The 13,461-nt window shown below is 52.6% G+C and overlaps 1 protein-coding gene across 1 annotated transcript in view; it reads right to left on the bottom strand.

The window, feature by feature from the left end:
* Positions 1 to 13,461, bottom strand: part of JAKMIP1 (janus kinase and microtubule interacting protein 1) — a 151,146-nt gene that overhangs the window by 11,250 nt on the left and 126,435 nt on the right. The window contains exons 14-19 of the mRNA XM_036921157.2: positions 11,525 to 11,626; positions 10,769 to 10,822; positions 10,160 to 10,225; positions 4,806 to 4,874; positions 3,596 to 3,673; positions 581 to 784 (exon numbers count right to left, since the gene is read on the bottom strand). Of these exons, the coding sequence (XP_036777052.2) occupies positions 581 to 784; positions 3,596 to 3,673; positions 4,806 to 4,874; positions 10,160 to 10,225; positions 10,769 to 10,822; positions 11,525 to 11,626 (573 nt within the window). The remainder of the gene's footprint in view (positions 1 to 580; positions 785 to 3,595; positions 3,674 to 4,805; positions 4,875 to 10,159; positions 10,226 to 10,768; positions 10,823 to 11,524; positions 11,627 to 13,461) is intronic.

Here is a 13,461-nt window from a genome sequence, read left to right as displayed (position 1 = left end):
GGTCTAAAACAGTGAGCGTCTGACACGTGCCAGGGCATGCTGCCCCCTCCTTGCACTCATTATTGCTGGGGACACCTGGGACCCCCAGCAGCACATGACACGCACAGGGGACACCAAACCTTGGAATACATTCAGGTTTGCAGAGTCAACCACTGATGCAACTTCCGGGTCCCACCCTCAAATGAACCGCATCACAAACTGACAGCCAAAAAGCAAACCGTTCAGCGGTGACTCCTGGTTTAAGAACTGGACTGTGGAGCTGAACACAGATACGAGAGGAAGATGGCCGAAAGGACCACTTGCCTTGGTTTGGGTGACTGCTTAGCAAGGCTGGGGACCCTGTTGTTTAAATGTGTGCTAGGGAAAGAGTTCGCCGTGCCTCCCTCCCCTTTGCTGCCAAGCACACCTGCCCTGTTACAAGGGCACCATGAGAAGACTGCCCTCGCTGCACAGGAACTCGCTTTCCCACCAGCTCCCCATAGAATGCACCTGGGACAGCCACACGCCCGTCTGAGATGTCCGAGCGCCCATGGGGGCTGGGGGTGGGTGGGAACGCGCCGTGCCAGGCCCCCGCCCGTACCTGCTGGGCCTGCTGCAGCAGCTCCATGCGCTCCCGCAGGATCTGGCTGTCGAACTCCCGGCTCTGCCTCAGGATCTGCCTGCGCACCTTCTCCACGGCGGCCTGCAGGGCCTCCCGCTGGCCCTCGCTCAGCGCCTCGCTGGCCCTGCGCCCCGGCTCCTGCTGCAGCGCATTGTACAGTGTGGCCTCGAGCTCCTGGATTTTCTGGGTGGCCCAAATCACACAGACAGGGGAAGGTCACAGAGGGTGGACAGCAGCGGCCAGGAGCTGCCCTTGGGGCAGGCAGAGTCAAGGGGTCTTGGGCAGGGAGGGGAGGCATGCAGGGGCTCAGCAGAGCAGCCGGCAGCCGCGGGGGGCTGAGGAGACGCGTCTTACGCTATTCAGTCAAGATGCCTTACTCCATACAAGAGGGAACAAGGGCAATAAGACGAAGTAATTACAACCACCCCTTCAAATGTGTGATTCAAAAGAGGTTTGCTTCGATTGTGTTTTTAAATCTTTGGTCCAGATTTATTGCCCCCACCTTCGGAACAAACGTCCCTTTCATCATGGATGCCAGTGGGAAAATATGACTCCAACTGCACACATTTGTTTTTTAGCTGGAGTCAGGAATGCAGTTTTAACCCAAAGCAAATAGTGACAATGTTCTAATTGTCCCATCTCTGCTAAAAGAGTAAGACACCCTTTGTTAGCAAAGCAAATGAGAGGTCAGCTGCCAACTGGGGGCCTCTGTTTTCATCATTATTAGAGGAAGAGGTTTCATCTACACAGCAAGATGCTTGAACATCATTACTGTAGGGGAGTGTGTAGGGATAAAGGAGAGAATCACCTCCTTTCCCACCTACCTCAATCCCCACTCACATCCCTTACTAAGGAACCTCAACTTCTCTTCCTAAGATGGTGTAGACCAATCATCGATTTGGAAAGAAACTGTTAAGAAGAGGCAAGAGGTGGTTTGAGGCTGGCGGCAACATGGGTACACTCGGCAGCCTGCTCTTCCAGCCTTCGCTTGCTTCAACACAGCCATCCTAACTCCCAAGAGGACTCACAGGCCCACCAGGCCAGGGCCAGTTCTGCCAACAGGCCTGGTCACATCCCCTCCAGACCCCAGCGCTGCCCCTGGGAATTAGCAGGTGGAAGCCTGGCCACTGGCACGGCCGAGCCCCACCTGGGCTCTGTGTGGAGTGGGAGCTGCCCACTTCCTGCGGCCTCAGCGGCTCCATTCTGCAGCCGAGCTTCTAGGAAACCCGTATCTCCAGCCACCCTGCATCAGGCGATTCTGGAGAGCCCATCATGGACCTGCCCCATCTCAGCTGCCACTCAGTGTGATGCCAGAGGAACCCAGACCTACAGGGGGCACCTGCCATCCTGACTCCTGCCCAGGCACGCGGCACTGCCATCCTCTTGGCACATTTTACTTTCCTGGCTGTTAGAGTCAGTCTAGCGTGGCATCAGAACTCCAGTCTGGTCGTGTGCCTGACGTCCCCCTTGAGGCTTTGAAACATTCTTTGGGTATGAATGTAGCTTCTACATGGCGGCAGGGCTAGCACGCCCAGGACTCTGACAGTTCCCCAAGGCCTGGCTGCAGGTGGTACTTAGACAACAGAGGATGGGCACCAAGCCTGCCGACGCGTGCTGGGAAACAGCAGTCTTGCATGATGTTCCTTGAAAAGAGGGCCCCATGACCCAGTGAACTTGGCAAACTGCTATGTTCCTCCCGGGGTCTTAGCCCACCCTTCATCATATTAAGGACCCAAGAAGTCCTTTAGGATTCTCCTGTTATTCTATGGCAGCCCACCCTGCTTTGGGGTGCCTATGGCATCTCCTGAAATCATGTCCCTCAGGGCTCTCTGGGAAGTGCTCAGGGAGGGCAGAGCTAAGGGACAGAAACGGTGTGTAGTGCCGGGGCAGGATGTTTGCAGGGGGACAGGGTCTGGACAGAATCAAGGGTGACCAGAAATGGGAAAGGGCGAGAGCAGGATGAGTACATTCTCTTTTTTAAATTGCCCAAACCTGTTACAGCACTGTAAGCCCAGAAATAAGACCCGGGAGGGAAATGCCAGGTCCTGATGAAGCTCAATCCATTCTGACTTCTACACCATCTGCTCCTGCCCTGCGGCATTCGAGCCTCAGAGCCAGAGCGCAAAGGACCAAGGGTCTCAGTGAGGTGGACCAGCCTTCACGCCCCGAACCCCCGTCTACACGTGCTCAGGCTACCTGCTCTGTCTTCCTGGAGATGCTCATGGAAACAAGGGTGTGAAAGTTACTCTTCAGTTACTGACCCTGCATTTCTTAGGGACAAACACATTTTGTAAAGTGATTTTTAATTGCAAACGATCCGGGCAGATTCGCGCCAGATTTTGTAAATTACGCTGCCACTTCTTGCAAGGAGTGACACTGAACTCTAAATTCTCTTTGCTGTGGGGACATTCTGGGAACGCCCGTGATCTCAGTATCTCAGTGCCAGAAGACATGGCCTTGAGGGTCCCCACAGCCATCTGACATGTGAACATGAACATCATCCCATTTTACATTGATCACCAGGAAGCCCAGAACGAATTTTGTGACCCATACACAATATTGCAAGGACCTCACAACGAGTCACTTCTGTTCTGATGATTACCCTGCCTCTGCTCACTGCTTTACCTCTGCGTTCCTTTGTGGCTGTCTCTTCTTCCTATTTTACGAGAAAACTTGCTTTGGGGCTTTAAGCATAAATAAATATTTAAGTATAAACATACACATAAGAAAAAGCTGCTTTTCATTCATCTCAAATGAATACTGGAATTGAATAAGTGTGTCTAAAGAAACCATCAAGCTATTTTTGAAAATCATGATTGGTTTGGAAAAAGTGGCAGTTTCTCTGTACAATCATTCCAGTCGCAACATGGCGACGGCGTTCTGATCTCACCCACGCAGCTGGCAAGGACCCTAAAACGCGGGGTCAGGCGAAGGGAAAGCTGCCTCTAATGGTGAGTCTAAGAGTCAAGGTGTCCAACCCACTTCCGGCCCTACCAGGTAAGCCTGGTCGAGGGCTTGCTTCCTGTAGTCCAGCTCCTCCTCCAGGTAACCCTTCTGCCTGCTGAACAGGTCCTGGAAAAGAGAGGCACCACAGTCAAGACCAACGTGAGGGCCTGTCCCAGGGCAGCTCCTCAGAGCTTACCTGCTCCCCTCCCCCAGACGGAGCCAGCCTCCCCCAGGTGGGCACTACCAGGTGCTCAGGTGAGCAGGGCAGTGGTGGGCTGCCCTGCCTGCTCCCTGCTCGAACCCCCTAGCAGGAGCTCCACAGGCCCCGGAGCCGGGATCCTGTCCCAGCCAATCCAGGCTTCCTTCCTCCTGGGTGTCTGCGGTGAAGGGACACCCCCTCCAACCCGGCTCCTAAGCCCGGACGGCACAAACCCTCCAGAATGCAAGTCTTTCTAGTACTCGTTTGAGGGTTCCGGGTTAGTGCTCGTCTGTTACAGCCACTTGATTTTAGAGACGAGGAAACAGAGGGCCAGAGAGGACCAGTGTCTTGCCCTAGATGCCCCAGCTCACTGGTGACAGAGGTGAGACTGGGACCCGGCCTTGGGATTCCAGGTCGGGGCTCTCTCTAGGCCATGCGCTGCTCCCGGCCTCATGCTGTTCCTTCGGTCCTTCCTTCCTCGCCTCTCATTTCTACTTGGAGAACACCCCGTCTCTCACGGGAAACCTTCTCTGACATTCCCAGGCTGGGTAAAATGGCCCCCGACATGCTCATAGCTTGGGAAAGGCTGTGTGCCTAGTGTCTCATCTCTGCAGCCTGGCGAGGCAGAGACCGGAACGCCCTTTTATCGATGAGGAAACTAAGAACCATGGGTCTCCCAAACTCTCACGGCCGTAAGGGGCAGGGTGAAGGTCCGGGCCCTGTCTGCGTGTCCCATCGCCAGCATGCCCGCCTTGTGTTCCCGTGAGCACAGTGCCCACAGGCCTGCGAGCTGGCTGCTCCGGGCAAGGACCCCGCTTGGGCATGACAGAGCCTCTAATCCTGGCATGACACCTGGATGGCACAGGCTCCAAAAATACGTATTGAGTGAATATCTGAGAGAGTGAAAAAGTAAGTGAATGGATGAGAATTTCCCAGAACAAATGTGAAATTGACAAATGCATGCAAATCAACGCATACAGCAATAGAAGCAAAGCCTTCCTAGGAGGCCAGTTATCTGGGCCTCTTCCATCCTCCTCCCTTCCAGGGCCCAAGTCTTACCTTTTCCTTCTCAAGATCCAGCATCTTCTGCGTCAGGGCTGCCTCGGTTCCCTCTATTTGCTTCAGCCACTGGAAAACAGCAGGGACAGGGGCCAGCCAATGAGAACCATCTCCCGCTGGGGGCCTTCCCCAAACCGAGTGTGCAGGGGATTGTCTCCTAGACACTCCCCTAGCCCTGACAGGGTCCCCGTCATATCCTAGGGTGGTCCTCCAACTGGAATTTCAGTCTGTATAGAGGTTTTGGCTTTGACGGGCATTTGCTCAGGGATCAACCTGGTCACAGATGTGCACGAATGTGTGTGCATGTGGATGGGGGTGTGTGGGGGGTGCCTAGGCCAGCCCGTATGCAAGTGAGGAGGTGGTGTGCATGGGGTGGGAGCCTGATTCAGTGTGCGGCCAGCACCAGGGTGTGTGCAGCTGGGTGGGCGGTGTCACTGAGGCCTGTGCTGCCAAGTGCTGTGACGGTGGCTTCACGCCTGGGCCCTCCCATGTCCACCCCCTGGCATAGGCAGCACCCATTCTGCAGGCAAAGACATGGGAGGTGTGGTGAAGCCACTGATCCAAGGTCACACCAGTGGGAAGCAGGGACTTTGGACCCAGCCCCTGCTGCCCCGTGGAGCGCAGACGGTGAGGGCTGAGAGCCTGGGCACGGGTCACCGGGCCTCTGCCTCTTCTGGGATCTGGGATTGAGTGAGCAGGTGGCGGCAGCTGTGGGGACATAGCTGTGACTTTACAAGAAGCCGAAGAGCCAGCAGGCAGTCCGCACAACAGGGTGGCTAGGCCAGCGGGGGTGTCCACAGACCAGAGGGCATCAGGTTTGACAACGTGCATGAACGTGCATGTCCAGCACTGCAGATGACCCCCTGCCCGGTGCGCCGCGCCCTGGCCCTTAGCTGCCCCAAGCTCCCCACCTCCTGCCTCCCTGCCAGCCGTGGCTCCTCACCCTCGCCTACCTCTGGAACCCTGGTGCCCTCAGGGCCCTGCCCTCAGCCTGCCCCTTTGGCCCCCACTCCCCTCAGGCTCCTGCCACCCCTACACCCTCCAGCCAGATGCGCAACCCCCCAACTCATCTCCCCTCTGACCCTCACTAGCCTCCCCATCCCTCTGTCAGGAAGGAGCCCCATTCCCCCAAATCAGAGAGCCAGGGGCCACGTGCTCCTGCTTCTCCATCACACCCCACACGGAGGGTCCTTCCCCTCCCATTTCAAAGCCCACCCTCCACACTCCACCGCCTCGATCCAGCGCAGCCCCCTCTCAGCCTCCAGGCTCCTGTACTCAGGAGCTTTCCTGCTCCTGCTCCAAGCCTCAAGGAAATCCCACTGCCCCAAGAGCCTGCTGGCTGAGAAGCCAAGTCTTCCTTCACTGCAGGGCCTCTGAATATGCTGCTCTCTGCCTAGGCTCTCACTAGCTCTCCCATCCCCAGCCACGGCCCCAGGCCTTTACCAAGCTAAGACCTACCCACCCTTTCGGCCAAGTTAGCCACCACCTCCAGGAAGCCTGCCCTGCTTCCTGAGCCCGTGGCCCAGGGGCCCTGCATGGATCCCCACGTCCACGTGTGAATGCCGGCCACAGCACTCACCTGATGGGTCGCTGTTGTCTGCTTCTTCCCATAGAAGCCCCCAAAAGTGGGGACCACACTGACATGTTCTGTTAAATTTCCTTACTTGGCACAGGGCCTGGCACAAAGCAGGTGCCTAGCAAACATTTGCTGAAGGGAAGCAGACACGAGGGTGTGGAGATTGGAGGGGTGTGTGCCAGCTCCACAGAGGGGACAAGACTGGGTAAAGCTCTGACCTCAGAAGCTCCCAGCATCACGGTCAGCTTGGCCCCTGAGAGGGGCCCGCAGAGCCGCAGCAGAAGCAGGTAGCAGTGGGGCCTCTCCTGAGACGCTGATGGGTGTGCAGCGTCTTAGAAATAGGTGAGCACACTTTTGACAGGGAATGAAAAATATTTCATTTTTAATATCCCAGTGCAAGTGGTCGTAAAATGAATACAGTGAAAATGGAAGACAAAATCCAGTTCTGAATCATAATAACAAGCTGCCCTTAGAACATGTTTGTTGAACACGGTGTCCAGTTTTTTCTTATTGTTAAAAAAATTTTTTCATCACATATAATGTATGTGAAGCAGAAACTTGACAAGTCCTTTTTAGTGACTGGGAGAGAGAGTAACGTGAGGACGGAAGTGCGGGCCGTGAGCACCCCGGGCACGTGAGGTCACAGATTCCATGTTGAAGACGCTGGCCAGGCATCTACTGGGCCTCAGCCCAGGAGTGAGGCCCTGGCCGCTCATGGCTCTGTGGCACCCTCAGGAGGCGGCAGGAGTGCCCGCCTTCCCCCAGACCTTCAGGAAGTGAGCCAGCGGACAGGGGGCAGCGGAGGACTCTCTGTGGGGAGCCGGGCTGTGATGCCCAGAGCTGCCCTCTCTCCTCCAAGACCCAACTGTCCCTCCAGAGAAGGGCCCCAAGGCCTCGGCTCCAGGCGGATTGTCGGAAAGCTTCACTGTGGCCTCAAGGCTAACCCTCATTCTCCGAACTGTTGTTACCAGTGAGAACACAGATTTTTTTTTTTTTAAACTTCCATCTTTCTGATTGCCTTTGAACTATTTCTCAGTTGGCTTTGAACTTGAGGAAGACTCACAAAGAAGAGACGTGCCCCGTGACCTGCAAACCCTCCTATGTCCTACATACACGCTTCTCTGATCAGCATGTGTGGTGTGCGGGGGGAGCAAGACACGGCCCCGGCTTTGGGCTCGGCTGGCTGGGGGCAGGAGCTGGCAGGGCTGGAACGGCTTGTTTGCCAGAAGCGTCAAGGCGGACCAGGGCTTCCCCAGGTGGGGATGGGAGGAAGGCTGGCACCCAGGGGGGGAGGCCGTGGGCAGCAAGGTCATCCGGGAGCATCAGGTGCCATCCCTAATTAGCCTGAGCTGCTCTTCATTTACATGCTATGAAAGCGGCTTTGTGCCTCCAAATAGAAAACTGCAACTGACCTTGTCTGCTCGGGTACCAGTACTGAACTGCAGCTTTAAAACATGAGATGCTTTGGTTGGCAGGGGGCTGACTGAGGCCATAGCTTTTCTCCAATGTCTGTCAGCTCCAGAGCGACCAACCTGGTCCTATGTGCCCAGGAATGTCCATTCCAGCACTGAATTTCCCACATCCAGGAAGCCCCTGGCCCCAGGCCTCAGCGTTTAGGGTGCAGAGCATGGTGCCAGGCCAACCAGCTTGGTGGGGTTCTGGTTGGTGGTCAGCAACAGATGGGCAGCAGCTGGCAGGGCTGGTGAAGGTGGGCAGGGTAACACAGTCAGTAGCTGTGTGCCAGGCAGGTGGACAAGGACACATTGCACAAAAGCTAAGAGGAGGCGCGAGCCCTGGGGATACACAGCTGTGGGTCTGGAACACCCACTGTTTGCTGGGGTTGGAGAAGAGGCATATCAGCAAGGGCCCAGCAGGGCGAACATGGCGCCTGGCAAAAGGCTGTTCTCAGTGAGGCCATGAACATCCTACAGACTGCCACCCTCCCGGACACCCCCCTCTGCCTGCTGCCCCATCCCCACCCCAAGGCACTGCATCCTCTGATTTCCATTCACCAGCCACACTGACCAGACGCCTCTGGGAACCCAGCGTCGCCCAGGTTCTCAGCAGCAATGCTTAGATCTACTTAGACAACGCCACGTCTGGAGTCCCCACACAGACCCTGCAAGGCACACAGGCGCTCCGTGGCTCAGGGGGACACAAGCCAACATGCCGGGCTCCCTAATGTGGGCCAGTGGTGGGCCGAGAGGCCGCCTGGGGGCGCCTGAAGACCCGGAGGGAAGTAGGAAGTCTGATGCAGTCACGCCATCCAGGGCCTGCTGGGCAGCTGGCGCTCAGAGGCTCTTAGTGAATGTTTGAGTGAATGGAGTCATCGGTGTTTACTTGGCACTTTATGTAACACTCCCCAGAACCCTGCTGCAGGAGGACAGTCAGTCACGTCTGTGTTTGTTGGTGAGAAGGACGTTTGCTGACCGCACACCATGTGCCTAACACTGTCAGGTTTCCTGCATCTGATGAGCCCACCAGCCAGCCACGTGTGAGCCGTCATCATCCCCATTGACCACCTGAAGATGCAGACTCAGCCAGGGGAGTGACTTGGGAGGTGACTTACCCACTGCATGGCCTCAGGCAAGGCTCTGCCACAGTCTGCTACCAACACTTAGTGCCCTTTACATGACTGGGAGATGGACAGGAGCTCAAGACAGAAAACTCTATTTTAAATGTCCTTCCAAAGGTTCTGGAAGGAATCTTGATTAAGATCATTAAGACCTCATCATTACTGAACTAGCATTTTAAAGTTTAACATACGTGCCTTGAAAGAAAAGATCTATAGGTGGGACTACACAAAGGGTTGTCTACACGTAAGATATCCTAAACAAATATAAAAGGTCGATAAACCATGAATATATTTTTAACAAGTATGGCAATAAATTATCTTTCAGATGTAGAGCATACAGAGAAAACCATACTTAATGACAAATACATATTGAATGAATGAATGAATATGTGAATGAATGAATAACAAACAAACCCAGTGGAAAATGGTCAAAACAAATGTAATTACAATTCACAATGGAGAAGAAAGTAGATAACATACAATAAAAAACTCAGTATCACCAGCACTCGAATAAATGGAAATTAAAAGAATGCCGTCAGAGTTCCTTAGCGGTGAAACGCCATGTTGAACACGAAACCAGCAATGTGGCAGCACTGAAGTAGGAGGGGAACTGGTACCACTTTCTGAGAACTATTTTGATGATATCAGAGCTTTAAAAAACGTCCTTACCAATCAGCTCAGTGATTCCACATCCAGAATCTGTGCTGTGGAAGTGTTTTAAAATGTAGATAGAACTTATGTATAAAGAGGTTCACTGTTGCATGACGGTAAATAGGACAAAAAATGTGGAAACGCACTCAATAGCTACAGCTTAGAAATAATTAAGTTATGGTTCAACTGTACAGTGAAGTCACAGGGGTCACTAAACCGTATGGTAGAAGCAGCTCCTGAAGAGGGATTAAAAACTAGATGCCAAGTATGATTTCAACTAAGTTTCAAACATGGGCAAGCGAAAACACCGGAAGGAATGTTGCAGGTGGTTTCCTCGACGGGCTGTTCATTTGCTTCTGCGGTCTCTAAGTTTCTACAAAGACCGTGTGTGACATTCAGTCAGAAAATGAACAGGCATGCGCGTGCACATGCAGACGCAGACAGACCGACGCGCATGCTTCCAGAACAAAGCGAGACACCAATGTACAGTTTCTTGTATGGTGCTGGGAAGCTCTGACAAGGTGTATGGACAGAAATGCCACTGGGCTGTACCTTTTCGCACAGGGCAAGCACAGTTCCAGCTTGGATTATTGCAACCTGTTCTTCATTTCTCAAATTCTAAAACACAAAAATGGGCAAGGGCATTTTACACTGGACCCCACACCACGTGCAGACAGCGCGAAACACCTCTGATGCTCCTCTGGGGAGGAGCCCCCAGATATCAGCCCCACTTTCTAAAGGGGCCAGTGTTTAAAGGCCGATGTGTCATGTCTGAGGACTGGCCCTCTGGCTGGGGACATTTCACACTGGGGCACCAAGCCTTTTAGAAGTAGGGCCTCATCCAAGCCAATCTTTTAAGAAGGCAAAGCTCTTACATTCTGATTTCAGAGATCCTGAGGGAGCCCCTTTCCCTCTGGGCATTGGTTTGATGCTCCACCCACCAGAACTCACAGGTGTAGGATGCCCTAACTTCACAGCCCACTGCCGGCCAGTGCGGACCCGACCACCCACACGGGAACATGGCCATACAGAAGCTTTACATTGTACTTAACAGATCTCTTAAGTTAGGAAGAAATTAAAACACAACAAAACAAAAGCCACACAGAGTACACCCGCATCAAAACAAGAACACAAGACCAGAAACCGATCGCTCATAGTTACCCCATTATCGCCAAGGATATCTAATTTCTTCATAAGTTCAGAAATATTCACATCCTGGAAGAGATTGTCAATGTTCACTTTTGTGTGAGCTACAAAGGCTGTCCACACCAATCTCCAGAGCCATGGCCTCCTTGATAAGACAGCATGCCCTTCCTTTCCTCGGGGCACGGTGAGCTGGGCCAGTGGGATCTTAGCAGTTCCATCGGGGAGCAAGGGAGAGGAGGCCGAGTTCTATGTGGGCACAAACGCTGTTTTCTAGAAAGGCTCATGGAATCATGTGGGCCGGAAGGACCACCTTTGTGCCGCCCCGGGGCCTAGCAAGACTGCAGACAAACGGCTACATTCAGCTGTTGGCGTGACCACAGCCACCATCGGCACTGCGCTGAGTTCTCACTAATTTACTGGTCACACCTGCTTTCCCAGGGTGGGTAAAGCCGCTCAGATCTCACAGGCAGGGGGCTGGGACTGAGGCTCTGAGAGCTTGCAGGCCAGAGCCAGGAAGTGGCCAAGGTGGGGTTTGTGCCCAAGGCCACATCACAAATGGGGGCTCTTTTAACACGGTACCAACAGAGTGACATTTGGTGACCCTCTAAAAAATGAACCAACTATGGACTTTAGAAACATGGGGAGGACACGGGTCTCTTGTTAAAATCAATTCCATGGCTGACCCGAGAGCACGATCCCCCCGCACAGTGGGGCCTGGCTCCAAGCAGGCCCTTGGCTGCCAGTCCAGCGGAGGCACCCCAAGCACGCTACCTTAACTCCTTCCTGGTGACAGAACAGCTGGAGAGCGCTGCTGTTGTTCTCAGGGAAGGTGCTGATTTGGAGGTTAAATGCTGGCGACCTTCGCTCTCTCTCCTGGGGAAAAGATTTGGTTTAAGAACAGAACTTTATTGGATTATTTACCACTTGCCACTTTCCCATGTTACTCAGCAACAATCAATGGCTTCCAGCTGGCCAAGGGGTCACTACAGTGCACATTCAGACTAGGGTCTCCTCGTCCAGAAAAGGGCACGTGGCTGTCCCTCCAGTGCACCACGATCTGTGCTAACACGTGTGCTCCTTACCCAGTCTGCTAGGAAGAGATGGCTTACAGTGTCACCAGCCAGGAAGACACACCATCACCATACCACGTGGTTAAGAACAAGTGCAGGAGATCTCAGCAGAGAGCAAAGCTAGCACGTACCCTGGTGTGTTGTTAAGTGTGCTCTGGGCTTGTCCTTATCTCAGTCAACCCTCACACAAGCCCTCGGAGCACACATGACTGCTTTCATATTGTAGACAAAGAGACCGAGGTTCAGAGAGGCCCGTGCTGAGGTCCCACACTAGTGAGTGGTGGGGCCCAAACACAAAGCCTCACTTCACTTTTTTTTCCCAATATAATTTGCTGATTTTGTTCACAATATTTTTTTAACTGAGCTAACACATCAATGATTATTCTGTCCCTGCTTTAGATTGATAGTCACGTGTCAATCACTAAGGAAGGAAAAGCAGGCATTTTCCCAGAAAAGGAATTTGTTGATCATATGTAAAATGACACGTCTTTAAAAAGGACAGGAGAAGCCAAATTACTTACAGGGAAAAAATCCACAGCAGAATGGTACTGTGGTTTCTAATGTGTTTCTTATATAATCTTTCTTTAAACATTGAGTAATAGGCAGGTTAGCATTAGCATGATGGGAGGGCCAGCAGAGGAGACCTTTTCAAAGTATATTTTATTTTCTTAAAATTACAGTAAGGTAAGTAAGCCTGCTTTAGCCCAGTCCTGCAGAATCTAGCTTCAGAACCAATGGTGTTCTTTAGCTTTCCACTAAGAAGTTAACCAAGATGAGCACTAATTTAGGTGACACGTCTTGGGTAGATGCTCTGGGATGAGCACAAGGGAGAGAGGAACGGCAGGGTCATCAATTAATATCCAAGGAACCCCAACCAGGCTAACCTGTATTGAAAACAGTTTAGAGAGAAAACCTCATTTCTGTTATTAGCCAAAAAGAAAAATTTCACAGTGGTTCTGTTCTACAGACGCCTTTCTACCTTTGATACTTAAATGGAGTCTCCATAGAAAAGGCGACAAGAGAAAATTCATCCTTTACATGCATGTAAGTCAGAAATTGGATTTCTAATGGCTCTGGAGGACGGTGGAGATACTCGAAGAAAATTCTAGTCAACTGAACAACACTTACGGAAATCTCATGAGAAAGACATATAACAAAGACCGGAGAGAGAATTTCTAATGGCGGCAGAGGCTCTAACAGGGACCTCGTGACACTTCCAGCCTCTGCTGCTTAAACGAATTACTCAGGTCACACTCGCAAGAGCTGTGGAAGCCAGGAAGAGACGGTTTACAGTGTCACCAGCCAGGAAGCCACACCATCATCATTAGACACTCGGCAAGACATTCAGGCCATGGTCCGTGCCAACATGACAAAGTACAAGATGGTTAAATTCTAGTGCAAATAGTTTTAACTGAAGCCAGGAGGAGCAAACAGAAACCAGACACACCAGCATCACCAAGGCACCCACTTTTACCGAGGTCCCACACATGCAGGGGTTTCAGCTGAGGAAGAGCAGAGCCGTGTCACTAGGTGCTTAGAGACACTAGTCACAAACTTTGGTGATGTTTAAAATGTAGATGATTTTTAAATGGAAACCAAAACAAAAAACAAAAAAAAAGGCTTATGAAGTAATATGGT

Source organism: Manis pentadactyla, chromosome 5, assembly GCF_030020395.1.
Source record: "Manis pentadactyla isolate mManPen7 chromosome 5, mManPen7.hap1, whole genome shotgun sequence".
NCBI lineage: Eukaryota > Metazoa > Chordata > Mammalia > Pholidota > Manidae > Manis > Manis pentadactyla.
This window is presented reverse-complemented; position numbering and strand designations above follow the sequence as displayed.